Consider the following 14,516-nt stretch of genomic DNA (forward strand, 5'->3'; position numbering starts at 1 on the left):
ATATGCCTTCGAGTCCAAAAAAGAGAGATAAGAATCCCAAAAAAAATTAAGAGATGGATAAAGTGAAGTCACGACTAAGAATCTACTAACCTGAGTTCCTATTCCGGCAACGAGTCCTATAGTTTCCAGCCAAGCACAACACCATGATGCAAAAGGACCCCATTTCGGACCAGCTAAATGAGCAGCCCAAAGTAAAGAGAACCAGTAGTCTGTTTTCGTTAAGTGATATTGAAATTAGTACATATCGTCGACAAAAAGGATTTAAATTTTGAGAGCAAGAAAACTGAAAAAGGGACTAACCGGAAAAGAGGAGCAGATCTCGGCCATGGCGATTCCGACAAACCAAGTGAAGAATGAAACGACAACCCATCCCCAGACAAGACTAGCTGGACCAGCATAGAGTAGGCTTGAACCATACAATGGAGTGATCCCGGTGAAGAGTGTCATCGTCGAAAATGAGATTGCCAGAGTCTTGAATAGAGTCTGCAAATTGGAAAAAAAAAAACAAGACAGAATATATATCAGCACATCTAGAAAGAAATTATGGAGAAATTTTAGTTTAAATTAGGATCCTTTAGGATTACCATCTCTCTTCTTAGTTCCTGCTTGTAACCCAATTCATTGAGCCTTTTCTCTGCAGAATCCATTTCTTGAATAAAATTGCTTTTGGCTGTTTCACTCACCACACCAAGCAATTTATCAGTTTCTGATCATATATTATTTCCTCGTCTGGGAGTTTTAAGTCGTCGTCCAATCCAACTTAGGAATGAATGAAGCTGGGATCTGTTAAATGGAGATACTTTTAGCATTAAACTAATGTTATGGACAGGGAGTGGCCGGATTGACTATACAGCCATTGTTGAAATTTCGTAGCACGTTGTTTGCTTTGCTTCTTTCCATAAATAACTGGCGTTGACCCATGGAAACACTAGAGTCCAATTGGGGGATGATGTTTTTCTGATTTATTGATCTCGTTGGCAATATCTGAATCTGTCACTTTCATTTGAATGAAAATCACATGTTTTGACTATTGACTTGTCTTCAATAAGGGTTTTTTTTTAAAATTTAAATTCTCTTTTTCCACAACCTCCGGATCATATAACTACAAGTGGGATCATTATAAATTAATTATCATATCATACACGTATGTTACACGTATAAGGAATTGAGTTTACTTGAAGGTGTTCTATTGCAATGCCGAAATAGCATTAACATTTGATCTTTCGCGAGAATTTTCATAGAGAGATGGTGAAAAAATAACATTGAATTACACTCAGATTAAATGAAGAACGCAAAAAAAAGTTAGCTTTTTGTCAAAAATGGAAATCTCTTGAAAAGCACCCACTTTTTATTAGACCAAGAACAAACAAGTTAAATTCAGAATAAACAGAGTGGTTGGAGAGCTGACCCTGTGCTTTCGTTTCGGACTAGAAGATGAAGAAATTTAAGTCAAGCCCTTTTACTATGTATGTATTGTTTTGTTGTTTTGAATGAAATGAACACCTTCTAATGGGCTGTCTGTGGACTAATTTGGTATAATATTATAATTAAGGGTAAAATGTAACTTTTTCTAATTGTTCAATTTGGTACATTTTCAATAAAGTAGAGAACTTGTGGTGCAAAAGGCTCCACCAAGCTCCAATATCCCCACAGACGAACTGAATTAAACCCAACCGGAAAAATCGAGGCTCAGCTCAGGCTGACGAGCTGTTATTAAAGCATTTCTCATCTTGGTTGTCTTCTCTTAATTGAATTTCATCGAAGCAAATTCACTGAATCCTATTCAAAATGCTCCTCCGTTCACCTTCATTGCCTGTTATCTCTCTCTCTCTGAATTGATTTTGATTTTGTATAGCTTAGATGTTTCTAATCAAAGTGATTTATTTCAGATGGTGAATTCCAATAATATTTTATATCTTTTTGTCTACTTCTGTCATTTATTATTAGTGAATTGCAGAGTTATGACTAATAAGTTATCTAATTCATTTGTGGTTTGTTATCATTAGTCAATGTATGTATAAGCATTTAATAGTTGGATTACATATTCTCTCCATCTCAAATTAGACGTTAATTTAAGGAATTTCACACAAACCAACAAAACATGTTTTTTAGTTAATTTTCATTATAATTATGATTGTATGGACTAAAAATCCTCATAAAGATATGTAGATGAAGATAGTAAAATTGGTGAGAGAGAATAAAAAAGTAAAAATGGTGAAGGTGAAGGTAGTGAGGGTATAAGGAAAAAATATAATTACTGTTCCTTAAATTTGTCAAAATTTACATTTAATTTGGAATAAAAAATTATGTTTATATTACCATCTAAGTTGGGACGGATGGAGTAATAAATTTGTTTGCTCTTTATGCAGATATCAAGGACTACATTAGGATTTTTCAGAAGAGTTGTGACCGGTAAGTAAGTTTCGGAATAAAGTTTGTGAATTGCAAACCACTGCTTCTTTAGCTGCATTGAAATACGTATCAAGTACATTGTATAGCTCCATAGCTGATTCCTATCCTTTTCATTTTTGTGCTTGTGCATATGGGATTGTATAGATATTTCCAACTGAGTAGCAAAGGAAGAAATGCGATATCTTTCCAGGGTTCAACTGTTAAAGTTGTGCAAACAGCGTGTCGGGTTTTGGTCCCTGGCCTCAACCATGTAAATGAAGAAAACCCCACCTTCAATATTTGAGAGACAAGAAGATGGTTCCCAATGCAGACCCACCTAGCATGAAAGATATTGACCTTCTTTTACCAATTTTTCGACCAAAGGTTGATATTTTATTTTCATACTCTTTGTAATTGGGATGCCTAAATGTGATGAAAAGTTTATATTTGGACACTTCTGGCATACTTTAGTTCTCTTACGGAGTTTCCCTTTATTTGCAGTACTAAGCTAACCGTGCTGACCGGAGCTGGAATGAGCACAGAGTCTGGAATTCCTGATTACAGAAGGTTTGACTTGGGCCTTTCTTAAGATTATATTTTTCTCAAGCAAGGTTTTTTTCCCCCAGTAAATCTCTGCCTTCTTTTATGTTGTCCTGAGTAGAAAAGGCAAGTGAAGGATCCTTTACTATTGGTAATTTGGTATACCTTTGATTTGCAGCCCAAATGGAGCATACAGCTCGGGTTTTAAACCTACAACCCATCAGGTGATTTAAAATCATGTAATGCATCGTTTCGATCTTCTTATTTGATTCAAGTTAAAAGAAAATGGAAACAAAGATAAGATCTTGTCAAAGAGACTGGCTTAATCTTTATTGTATACCCAACGAGCAGGAGTTTGTTAGATCAGTTCGGGCCCGTCGGTGATATTGGGCACGGAGTTATGCCGGATGGCGACGGTTCACTGCAGCACAGCCCCGTGCTGGTTATACTGCATTAGCATCTCTAGAAAATGCTGGAAGGATATCTTTCATGATTACCCAGAATGTTGACAGGAGTTTGTTAGATCAGTTCGGGCCCGTCGGCGATATTGGGAACGGAGTTATGCCGGATGGCGACGGTTCACGGCAGCACAGCCCGGTGCAGGTTATACTGCATTAGCATCTCTAGAAAATGCTGGAAGGATATCTTTCATGATTACCCAGAATGTTGACAGGAGTTTGTTAGATCAGTTCGGGCCCGTCGGCGATATTGGGCACGGAGTTATGCCGGATGGCGACGGTTCACTGCAGCACAGCCCGGTGCAGGTTATACTGCATTAGCATCTCTAGAAAATGCTGGAAGGATATCTTTCATGATTACCCAGAATGTTGACAGGTAAATTCTATTTGATGTCAATTGGGTGACTAAAATAAACTAGTTAAGCTTCCAGTAGACATTAATCTTTATATGTTCTTTTTTCAGGTTGCATCATCGTGCTGGTAGCAACCCCCTTGAAATTCATGGAACTGCATATACTGTTATTTGTCTAGATTGTGGATTTTCTTTTTGCCGGAATATATTCCAGGAGGGTGTGAAAGCCTTAAATCCTAAGGTTAGTTATTTTCTCTTTAGTTCTTCCTGATTTCATATTAAATTAATAGAATCTATTGGAGTATATATTCATACAATATTTCTGAAACTTTAGAATCAAATGTTGAAGTTAGACCGGTTGAACTTGGCAAATCTCCTTACGTGATTGGCTTTTGGTTCCTTAGTTCTGGTCAGGTTCTTCTATATTATGACATTTTTCTGGACCAAAGAAGTGAGACACTCCATTAAAGTTCATATATTCCAGTATTAATCTGTATGTTAATTGATAAGATATAAAATAGAGTCTGGAACAACCTAGGATTTTCATCTTCACTTTGGATTATTACGCGGAATTGTAGTCAAGTAATGTGTTTTACATCAGTGGGCAGCAGCTATTGAGAGATTGGACCATGGCAACCCTGGTTCAGACAAGAGCTTTGGCATGAAGCATAGGCCAGATGGTGATATTGAGATTGATGAAAAGTTTTGGGAGGAAGAGTTTCACATTCCTACTTGTGAAAAATGCAACAGAGTGCTTAAACCTGACGTAAGTCTTCATTTTGTCTGAAAAATTTCAGCCTTTTGTTTGGTATTATTATGAATCTCTCTTCCTGTTGTACTTTTTGAAGGTCGTCTTCTTTGGTGATAATGTCCCCAAGGACAGAGCTGATAAAGCAATGGAAGTTTCCAGAGAATGTGATGCCTTTCTTTGTCCTAGGATCATCTCTTATGACCATGTCGGCTTATCGTCTTATCAAGGGCGTGTTTTGTCTTTCACTTCCGGAAATGCTTGAAGTTAATCATGTATTTCATTTATCGATAAATTAAATTTTGCAGAGCTGCTCGTGAGGCTGAAGCTGCTATTACAATTGTAAATATAGGGAAAGACGAGAGCCGATGATCTGGTGAACCTAAAAATCAATGCACGAGTAGGAGAGTTATAATTGGTTCTAATCAACTTGCAAGTACTTTTGTACTTTTTTGAGCAGATATTCATGTTGATATTGGTTATTTCACAGATACTTCCGAGATTGCTTGATGTAGGATCGCTCTGTGTCCCATCTCTTCAATGGTGAAAAATATTTGTGGGTTATTGTATTCAGCTGGTGGGTGTAATTTTATCCTGGCGTAAAGGAGTTTGTCATCTCATCTCGTATATAAATAGAGAAGTGCATACAAATGTATAAATAGAAAAGGGACATCTATTCAAGGAACAGAATTTTGAGGGCACATTTGTTGTAATGTTTAATGAATAAGAATCTTCCTTTCTCCCAGACTCCGTTTCTGATTGAGCAACGGACCTATCTTTGAACATTTTTTTTGAAGAAAAAAAAAAAAAGACGAAATGATACGTGCAGAGATTTGAGAAGCAATGACCTAGGAAATGCATAAAAAAGGAAGGAATGAAGAAAACTAAAAGATAGTTGCCATCCATTTTTTCAAAAGATAATCCCAAAGGTGGCGTAAAATTGGCGACTACACATGATCCAGATAATCCATGTCATAGCTGGAAAAGTACATTAAAATCTGACAACCTAAATCAACTTCACAGAATTACGAGAAACATCCTCTTCGTAACAGAGATATAAAGGCGACTTCTAAGAACTCTCTGCCATTGCCTTGTCAATTTCTTCAGCGTGATCCCTAAGAATGTTCCACTGCAGGAAAGGGCGTATCATTGCAAGTCAATTTCTCTCCATCGTTGATGAAAAATCAAAAATGAAGTCATTGAATCTCAAACACATACCTGATCCAGATTCATAGTTATACCTGAAATGAAAACAACGTTCAGAATAATTAAATCACGATTCACGTCACACTGGGTAAAAAATCTAAAGCAGTCCACAGTTATTCACTTTCAGGTAAAAATGATGCAAAAAATGCAGGAAAACTTATTTTTGCTGACGGACAAGATCGTTCTATATTCAGGATCCAGAACTGAGATGTAATTAACATGTGAAACTTTCTCTATAATTCACAAGTATGAGAACAGAAAGGACAAGAGTTCAGGTTTTTGCACATGGTACAAACTGCAAAGAAACCTTCTTCCCTCCAAAACTTCAATGCCATGATAATAAGGCATGTTCTTTGTAAAAGAAGCTAATCAATAAACAAGTCCTAACGTCTCTAAAATTCTTCCATTGCCGATTAAGAATGGAAAGAGCACCAATAAATGGATACAGTTGGGCAATGGTTATGCATATTTGGGTCTTCCGATGGACACATACAAAAAAAGAGATAACTAGCCCAAATAGGCCAGTAAATTAGGGACATCATTTGTACAATTCCACCTAGTGTATAGAAATACAAAGTAAAATGGATGCTTAGCATGACAGCAAGCTTGAGGGTTCACCAAACTTCCACACATATTTTAAAAAAGTTATTCGCTAGTCATAATATGGTTATTTAACTACGAATCGGCTAAGCCAGCCTTTACCCAGCGGAAGCTGTGAAGATATTAGGCAAAATACTGAAATCACGCATCAATAACTAAACCCACAACCATATTTCAAACAGAATACAGAAAAAGGACTGAGTTTATGTTATTTCCTCGAGGTGAAAAGTTAGTTTACCTTTCTTGCCAGGTAGCGTCTTTCCATCTTTCACATAAAATTCACGAAGGTCGACCCAAACTTTACCTTGCCAATTCTTCACTGAGACTCTTTTGTTCTTCGATAACTGCAAAAAAGATAACACATTTAGTATACTCTAATGAGGGTTTATTACACTATAACCAGCATTGAATCCAAGTAACGTACCTCACAAACGACGACAGCGTCAGAGTTGTCATCGTCGTCGTCGGCGACTGAAGACTTAAATGGCTTCTTGGGATGCGATGGACGAGCACCGGCGTCGTCACCGGAACCGTACTCTTCACCGTCTTTTCGCTTCCCTCTTCCTGACATTCTTTTCGTTTTCAATTGAATCCAACAATCAAAATTAACTGTGAATAAATGAGACTTGACTTGAGTGATGTATTTTGGAAATTTGGAGGGGTTTGGGTTTGGGCCGCTTCGAGTTTAAGAATTGGCATTTGGGCCAATTTCATGAGAAAGAAAATTAGGACCAATTTCAGTTTTTTTTACATAATAACGGGACTAAAAACACAAGTCCAGATTTTGCAACTCGAGCGAGTCAACTCAAAGAGTTGACCATTTGGTTCAATTCGGTAAACAGTTTGACGACCCGACGATTTGTAAATGACGAGCGGGGCACGTAGAGTTCGTCAAACCAAACGAATCGGGCTATGCACCCGGCCAATTACAATGATGCAAAGGAATATTAAAGTAAGCGTTATTAAATAAACAATAAAAAAATTACAATTGAAAATTGAAATCAGAAATTTTCTTAATTTAGTGGGAGAAATAAGTTGGTATTCATTCAGTAATTCATTTACAGAATGATGAATCAAGTATCTAAAGCTCATAAATTGATCTATTAGAAATAACATTACCGACACCAGTTTGACCAGTAATCAATTTATCACAAGAAGCTAAGTCATGGCTGTTGGATTGAGTAATCTTCTCTCTAACACAGAAGCTTCTTCTAGTGCAACTGAACTTGCTTCTCCACAACCATTATTATTCTTTCTTGGAGTTAACTTCCTCTTTCTCACATTTTCATGTAACTATAAGTTAAAAAAAACACTCGAGCTAAGCAGCAACTCTCCAATAGTAGACACGGTTACTACTATTTAAGAGTAAACTAAAATACTCACATTTTGATGATCGTACAATGCCCTACGGCCGCTCCTTTGCTCTACGGATACCATCTTTTATTTGATGCTTATCCATGGCTCCAATTGGCCACAACTCTACAAGCTGGAAACCCAAACAACAAATAAAAGCAAATTCTTCTCATTTGTCTTAATATGTCGTCATACAAAAAAGGAACGACTGGTGGAAAAATCAAGTATAGTACCTCTACATAAAGCTTTCTAATTTGTGGGCCTTTATCTTCATCCATCCCCTAGAGAGACAATCATAGGAAATTTCGTGAGCAGCTAGAAAAACAAGGAATCAAAACTATCAATCAATATTCAAAAGCGGTATAAATTTGGTGTAATATGATATCTACACCTGAACATATAGGTCGTAAAGATCACAAATTTTATCCTCCATTTCATTGTCCATAACAAAATTTTCTGTAATGGCCACTTTTTGTTCCGTCCCAACTACTTCAGTGAAAATACCAGACGACGCACATCCTTGCAAAGATCCCTGAGAAAAAGTTACGAAATTGCATAAAGAACATATATATGGTCATTTGCTTATATAATCCAGTACTGCTAGAAGTTTCAGTTAATGACTCTACATTTCTGAAGTATATTTTAGTATAGTACAAAGGGGACTATCACCAAACCTTCAATTCAATCATTTCAGCAACTTCCTTCTTAATCTGTTGAAACCTATCCGCTTTCTCTCGTTTTGCTGATAATCCCTGCGACACCATGTCTCTCAAGTTTCTCTGTATAAAGAAGGGGAAATGGAGATAAACCATCAAAACTCTGCAGATACAACCAGCCATGAATATAATGGCAGAGCAATTAAAATAGCATCTCATTTGAAAGAATCTCACAACAAAATGCAATAAAATTAAGCACCAGATAGGATAACTATTGTCGACAAACTTTGAAATGATCCCTGAAGAAAATGATGTATCAGTATTCACTTTCTTCCAAATTAATTACCTTCAGTGTCCTTAGCTGCACTAAATGTCCAAGAATGCTCATAAGGTGGTTAACTAATTCCTCAGATATTTTTCCTTGGCTGGACTGCTGCAATAATCACGGAGATATTGATCAATTAGCTCAACGGTGGTAAACATGCATAAACAAAAATCATACTACAGAAACTCAATTAGAAAGAATGTCTTCATACCGCTAGTCTAGCAACTTTAGCCAACTTCTGTTTGACTTCTGTGGGTAATCTTTTCTTCATAGCAACAGGTGAAGTCTCGAGATCGTTAAGATCCATATTGGATGGTCTCACTGCTAAAGTAAAATTGATGTCACTGTAAAAACAAAAAAAATTAAACATTCAAAAAAGTTTTTTAAGGATAGGGGCAAACTCACGTTCTGCAACCACTTTCTCCAACTCCCTGATTGCCCTCTCAAGCATGGTACCTTTTGGTCTCAAAACAGAAGAATCCTTGGAAGTTGGAGTCATCGATGCAGTTTTCTGCACACAAAACGTACAAAGCAGAGAAATGCAATTTTCAGCACAATATGATTTGTTCAACAATTTAAAGAAACCATGATCTACCTAACCAAAATAGTTTAAAGTTTCAAGCATCATATAAAGCTCATTCTAAAGGAATAATTGTTCATTGAATTTTAGTAAACAAGAAATGAGAAGCAAAATGCAATTTTGAAGTGATATCATGTTAGCAAAGACTGGCATTTCTAATAAGAGGTATTGCATTTTAATTAACAGATTCCTTTATTATGCCAAAGCATTATGGAAAAGAAGAAATGCAACTTCAATTTTTATTTTTTCCAAAATAACACCTACCATTGGTTGCAAGGGAACAGGTTCTGCTGAAATATTAAGGTCAGGGAGCTCCCTAGTTTCAGTTTTCTCTTTAATTGAAGCGTTGCGGAAGATTTCCAGTGCAGCAATTTCTTCCATCAATCTTCTGGCTTCTTGCTCAATGTCTTTAGGAGCACTTTTATTCTGATGTTTTCTATGTGTATCACTAGTTAATTCAGTGGCAAGGTTCTCAACATTTTCCGACTCCCTGCCACATGTGTCAGTCCCAGTTCCCTGTTCTTCAATATCTTTTGAATATGAATATAGAGAAGCATCCCTGTTTTGGATACCAAAAGATGATGAATGCTCCAATTTAATGCCAGTATCCACAACATCATTTTCAGACGCCGATATAAGAGAGCGACAGTTGTTTGGGTGCTCCGCTTTCACATCACCATGCCAATCACTACTTGTAGCTAAACCATGGGACATCCTTGCTGCACTATTCAGATCCAATTTGACGTGGTTATTGGATAAATCATCTTCGCCATTGTGTAGCAATTTTGCAGTATTTTTCCTTCTCCTTTTCACTTGTTGATTCACGGAAGAGATAAATTCACTTCAGGGCAAACATAACCGAATGTTAGATTCTTAAACCGGAATGCTTTGATGAGAGAAATGATGGGGAAAGAAAAGGTGAAATAAATAATCCTGATCAATATAATTCTACGTAAAGGTAAAAAAGTAACTCACGTGTGTTCCACACTCCCGTTATCTATGATACGAGTATTCTGTCCAAAATGTTGAAGGCGTTTACCCTGTGCAGTAGGCAACAAAGCGTGTTTAAAAATATCATCTAATAAATATATAAATGCATCTGTGAAAACAAACAAGATTATGCTTTGACAGCACTAGAATAGAGCATGGGTTATGTGGTTGATTGGTTCTAGCAAATAAATAAAGGATGATTCCAGTTGTTACGTTAGTAAATATTACCTTTGTCCCAAAATGGTTGTCAATTCTTTACATGCATTACATTTACATGCAAAATATTGAGAAGCAGATGGGGACGGGGGTATACATGAATTGTATGAAAGCAAGTTTCCTTAGATAACAACCATAATTCCAAGATACTTTTAAGACATCTAGGGCACTTCCATAAATAAGCTTTGAACCCTTCCACTTATTTAGCACAATGCAAAGTGGGCACAGATGACCAATTTACCATTGTAATCAGTAATAAAATAAACTGGGATTCCATAAGGTAAAGAGATATAAGCAGTGGTTATAATTCAAACAGAACCACTATTAATAAGACACAAATTTATTAAACATCAAATTATGGTAAATGCTGTGAGGCCATAGAAACAATTAGTAGAAAGACAGAAATTTCAACTAAACATCAAATTATGGAAACAAAAATGACGCAATGGAAACAAAGAAGTTGAGCTATGTAAATTTTCATGCTAACCCATTGGACATGACAACAGCCATACAGAAGTTCATTAAAAGCTTAAAATCAGAAATCGCTTCATTGCTGACCATTATTACATGCAAGACGCATGGCCAATACTTACGATGAACACTAACAGCCTGAGTTGATTTAAGAACAGAATTGTGTCTATAATCTATAGCATACTATAGCCTTGGCTTATAAGGCATGCACTGTTATAGAATTTACATGGAATAAAAACCCTGCAGAGCGGGAAAGTTTCTAATTGTAGCCACACAGTTTCTCATTCAGTGTAAAGCTCAGTAATGTACTTTTAAATGCAAAAATTTCCAAATGCTGATCAACTAAACAAGTTACAGCTCACACATACAATGTGTATAATTCACCAACAAATAACTAATTGATAATCCACATACAAGCTCTAAATCAACAGCGAGGTAAAAAAAATATGTCAACAGCACAAACCCGGCTAACGGTATACACAATTAACAAATTTCGTCCACTTCCAATACATAAACTGAGAAAAAGCATGCAACTTGAAGAAAACCCAGATATGAAAGCAACAAAAAAAGCGAATGCAGAAATGGGGTTTTGAATAAAAATCTGACCTGCGCATCGGTGGCGGTCAATGGTGGACTTTTTTTGTTTACTGCGTCTTTGACCAACCTCTTCCATGAAACTATTGTCGTCTCACCTGGCCTCAGCTCAATGTCAAACCTCTGCCTTGGACCCATCAACCAAGAATGGGAAGATGAAGAAGAACCAGGGTCTCCGTCACCAAACTCCATGAAAAATTAAGCAATCAATCAAAGAATTTGAGGTGTGATCCAAAGGGGGGAATGAAAAGAGAGGTGGGTATTAATATGATGATAAAATAAGATTGGGGATTGTAGAGAATCGGAAGAAAGGCATCAAATTGTGACAAAAATCGAAACCATTTTTAGGTTTTCCTGCAACTTATGCACTAATAACTAGCTGCTGGTGGTGGGTGGTATGGTATTTGGGATTCAGTTTAGGCTTTTGTTTGCTTCCAATTTAGAGAGGGAAGGAAGGAAGCGTGCTCTCTATTGCTATTCCATCAATATTTTTTGGATTTCTTTTTTCAACATTTTTCTTTTTCCTAGCGTTTATTATTTTTATTTTTAACCTTAAAAAATACATACAGTACTTTTGTTTTTGAGTGAGCAAATGTCATAATTTCCCCCTTTTAATCTAAAGTTTTTTTTTTTTTTTTTTTTTTTTTTTTTAAGTTTGAAAGAGATTTTTTTTTTTTTATTGAATATCAAGTCGGACTAAAATTGTTAAGAGAAAATTCTAATCACCTTGCTAATTAAATTTAAAATTTGTAACCAGTAAAAACTATTAAAATAGACTTTTTAAAATTAGGAGATTATGGACCCTCTCTCAATATTAGATAGTAGGTTGAATTTTCCAATTAAATTTTTTTAATTCTACTTTTGTCTATTAAATAAAATGTCTTTAAAAATATAAATGAAAAAGTGTGATGGTTGTGATAAAAAATGAAAAAGGTATGATGATTAGCAATTAAGGGTTTTTATAAATATAGACACAATTCTTCAACAAATATTATATATTTTGATTATAATAATCAGTAATAATTTGATTCTTTTTTTATCCAAGACAGTCTTTGTATTGTGTTCATGGTGTGTAATGAAAAAATCTGAGTGAGGAGTTAAGATTTATGCTGTGAGGAATGATGTCGAAATTGTGTTCATGGTGTGTAATGAGAACTTATGGAGTTTAAGATACTCTTTAACTTGAAAGAGAACATCGGACGTTCCCTTTTGGGATGTTCCCGTTATGGTTAGCGTTTATGTTAGATTCACTATGAAAACTTGGCCAAATAATAATTGTTGTTTTCATTTCCTAAACTTATAGCGAGAATTATACCTTTGGTGGTCATCATCATCTAATACTTTATAAGAAATGAAGTCTATGATCCACATCAAGCAATACGGGTTTGAGGAGTTTTTCTTTTTAGAATAATAACATGGTACTTTCTTATTTTAAGTTTACAGACCTAAATTCTCATATGATAGATTAGGACAACAACAATGGGAGTTTTGGCCTTTAGATGGTATGAAATTCGAGACAGTGAAAGAGGAGAAGATTAAAAGAAATTTAAAAGATCTCGAAGTTGGCTATGAGGACCTCAAAATGGAAGAAGCCGATATTGTTTCATGTGAGTACACTATGACTCAGATTTTAATTAAACTAATATATATAGTATGTCCTATTAATTATTGGTTAGGCTAATTTTTTTGTTTGTATTATTTTCTCATCACGTTGAAGGAGCATGCAAGTTCAAATGGATGTTTTCTGTCAATCAAAAACATTGTTTAGAAGGCTCATTTGATCATGTGCTTATGATCAAGAGTAAGAATCCCACATTACATCATCAAGCGCGAAGATCTCTGTGGAGAGACTTGTGGTCTTCCCAAAACAAAAACTAATCTTTAATCATTAATAATTTGTATATGCAAGTGCAAGAGAGTTTTTATTGGCTAGCCTAATTCTTTGTTTGTATTTAGTATTGTTATATTTTCTTCCTCTTTCTATGTATTATTCAGAAACCGATAACATAGATTATAGAGGTTATAGAATATATGTGAGCAAGAAAAAGAATGATTACTCAATAAATTCTTGTGCAAAAAAATGTGAGGCATGGATGCTTTTCTTATACATTCTACTTCATTGCGAGGCATTATGCTTACAACAATTTGTACTGTGTGTAACTTGATATATTTTTCATTTCATTCTTATACAAGAAGACATTCAAGCTCTATATCCCACAAACTTGTGTTACGATTCTGTTATATTGTTGATGAAAGAAACTACTATGTTTTGTCCAATTTCAAAATTGTCCGTAATTGTTAAAACCTTAAGCTTTTTGATATGTCGAAGATGAAGATAGCTGTTTTTTCTTTCCAAAACAAAATCAATTAGTTTTTTAATTCCGGGTCAACGCGCGGGTATCATACTAGTAATTTAATAAAATGAGCGAGATGATTACTATTTTTAAAAATCAAAATAATTTTGTATGAAATTAAATTTATTAAAATTAAAATAACATAATTAAATTTAAAAAATGTAAGATGGGACTCTCACAGTTGTTAAAACAATACCTCGCCGTCACTTCTCTCTTATCTACTTAATGTAAGATTCCACTCTCACAGTTATTAAAACAATCATTTGCTTAAAATAAACTTTCAAGTTAAACTGTCCATCGCAAATCGTTGTGTTGCGACAGTTAGTTACATATTAAGTACAAAAAAAGAGAGTCAATCTTCACAGTGTCGTGAAAGTCCGTTACATAAGAAGTATAAAACGAAAGAGGCAACAATAAAAATAGTCGTGACAGTAATTCACATAATAAGTTAAACAAAAGTGTAAGAGTCAAAAAATTGTTCGTTATTAGTGTAGGATCAAAGTATTTAATCAACGAACAATCTTTGTTTAAAATAAACAAGAGTGAATTTATAAGTGTTAACTTATTACATTCGCTTATGCAAAAGAATAAGTCAATTAGAATTTTTTGCTACAATTAAGGTGTCAAGACAGTTGTCAAGAAATGAATAAATACAAGTTAAACGAAAAAGTTGGGCCTCCCG

At 35.2% G+C, this 14,516-nt stretch overlaps 3 protein-coding genes and 1 pseudogene across 3 annotated transcripts; 1 reads left to right on the forward strand and 3 right to left on the reverse strand.

Annotated features, from left to right (window-relative positions):
- Positions 1–90: 90 nt before the first annotated feature.
- Positions 91–647, reverse strand: LOC139883202 (amino-acid permease BAT1-like; the record flags this gene model as incomplete). The annotated part of the gene is made up of 3 exons (XM_071867411.1): positions 585–647; positions 285–483; positions 91–209 (listed from the first exon to the last, which is right to left on the reverse strand). Coding segments are annotated over exons 1-3 (381 nt in total), but the record flags the coding sequence as incomplete, so codon positions are not given.
- A 1,564-nt stretch (positions 648–2,211) lies between these two features.
- Positions 2,212–5,036, forward strand: LOC139883199 (NAD-dependent protein deacylase SRT2-like; annotated as a pseudogene).
- Positions 5,037–5,558: 522 nt separating this feature from the next.
- LOC139883203 (RNA polymerase II transcriptional coactivator KIWI-like) lies at positions 5,559–6,866 on the reverse strand. The gene is made up of 4 exons (XM_071867412.1): positions 6,720–6,866; positions 6,534–6,639; positions 5,708–5,730; positions 5,559–5,618 (listed from the first exon to the last, which is right to left on the reverse strand). The coding sequence occupies exons 1-4, from the start codon at positions 6,864–6,866 to the stop codon at positions 5,559–5,561; spliced, it is 336 nt and encodes a 111-aa protein (XP_071723513.1).
- Positions 6,867–7,700: 834 nt separating this feature from the next.
- Positions 7,701–11,672, reverse strand: LOC139883200 (ubinuclein-1-like). The gene is made up of 10 exons (XM_071867408.1): positions 11,493–11,672; positions 10,903–11,024; positions 9,474–10,050; positions 9,031–9,140; positions 8,841–8,973; positions 8,651–8,737; positions 8,323–8,427; positions 8,040–8,180; positions 7,882–7,929; positions 7,701–7,781 (listed from the first exon to the last, which is right to left on the reverse strand). The coding sequence occupies exons 1-10, from the start codon at positions 11,670–11,672 to the stop codon at positions 7,701–7,703; spliced, it is 1,584 nt and encodes a 527-aa protein (XP_071723509.1).
- Positions 11,673–14,516: the final 2,844 nt, after the last annotated feature.

This window comes from Rutidosis leptorrhynchoides, unplaced genomic scaffold (assembly GCF_046630445.1).
Source record: "Rutidosis leptorrhynchoides isolate AG116_Rl617_1_P2 unplaced genomic scaffold, CSIRO_AGI_Rlap_v1 contig367, whole genome shotgun sequence".
Lineage (NCBI taxonomy): Eukaryota > Viridiplantae > Streptophyta > Magnoliopsida > Asterales > Asteraceae > Rutidosis > Rutidosis leptorrhynchoides.

Bases quoted from the DNA above. Each gene is read 5' to 3' on its own strand.
- LOC139883200 (XM_071867408.1), bottom strand. From the start codon at position 11,672: ATGGAGTTTGGTGACGGAGACCCTGGTTCTTCTTCATCTTCCCATTCT. The intron at 8,738-8,840 runs GTATGAAGACAT...TGATTATTGCAG, and splicing joins CTAAAGTTGCTAGACTAGCG to CAGTCCAGCCAAGGAAAAAT. The intron at 8,181-8,322 runs GTTTGGTGATAG...ACTTTTTCTCAG, and splicing joins CTGAAATGATTGAATTGAAG to GGATCTTTGCAAGGATGTGC.
- LOC139883203 (XM_071867412.1), bottom strand. From the start codon at position 6,866: ATGTCAGGAAGAGGGAAGCGAAAAGACGGTGAAGAGTACGGTTCCGGT. The intron at 6,640-6,719 runs GTACGTTACTTG...TCTTTTTTGCAG, and splicing joins ACGCTGTCGTCGTTTGTGAG to TTATCGAAGAACAAAAGAGT. The intron at 5,731-6,533 runs GTAAACTAACTT...TTTTCATTTCAG, and splicing joins GACGCTACCTGGCAAGAAAG to GTATAACTATGAATCTGGAT.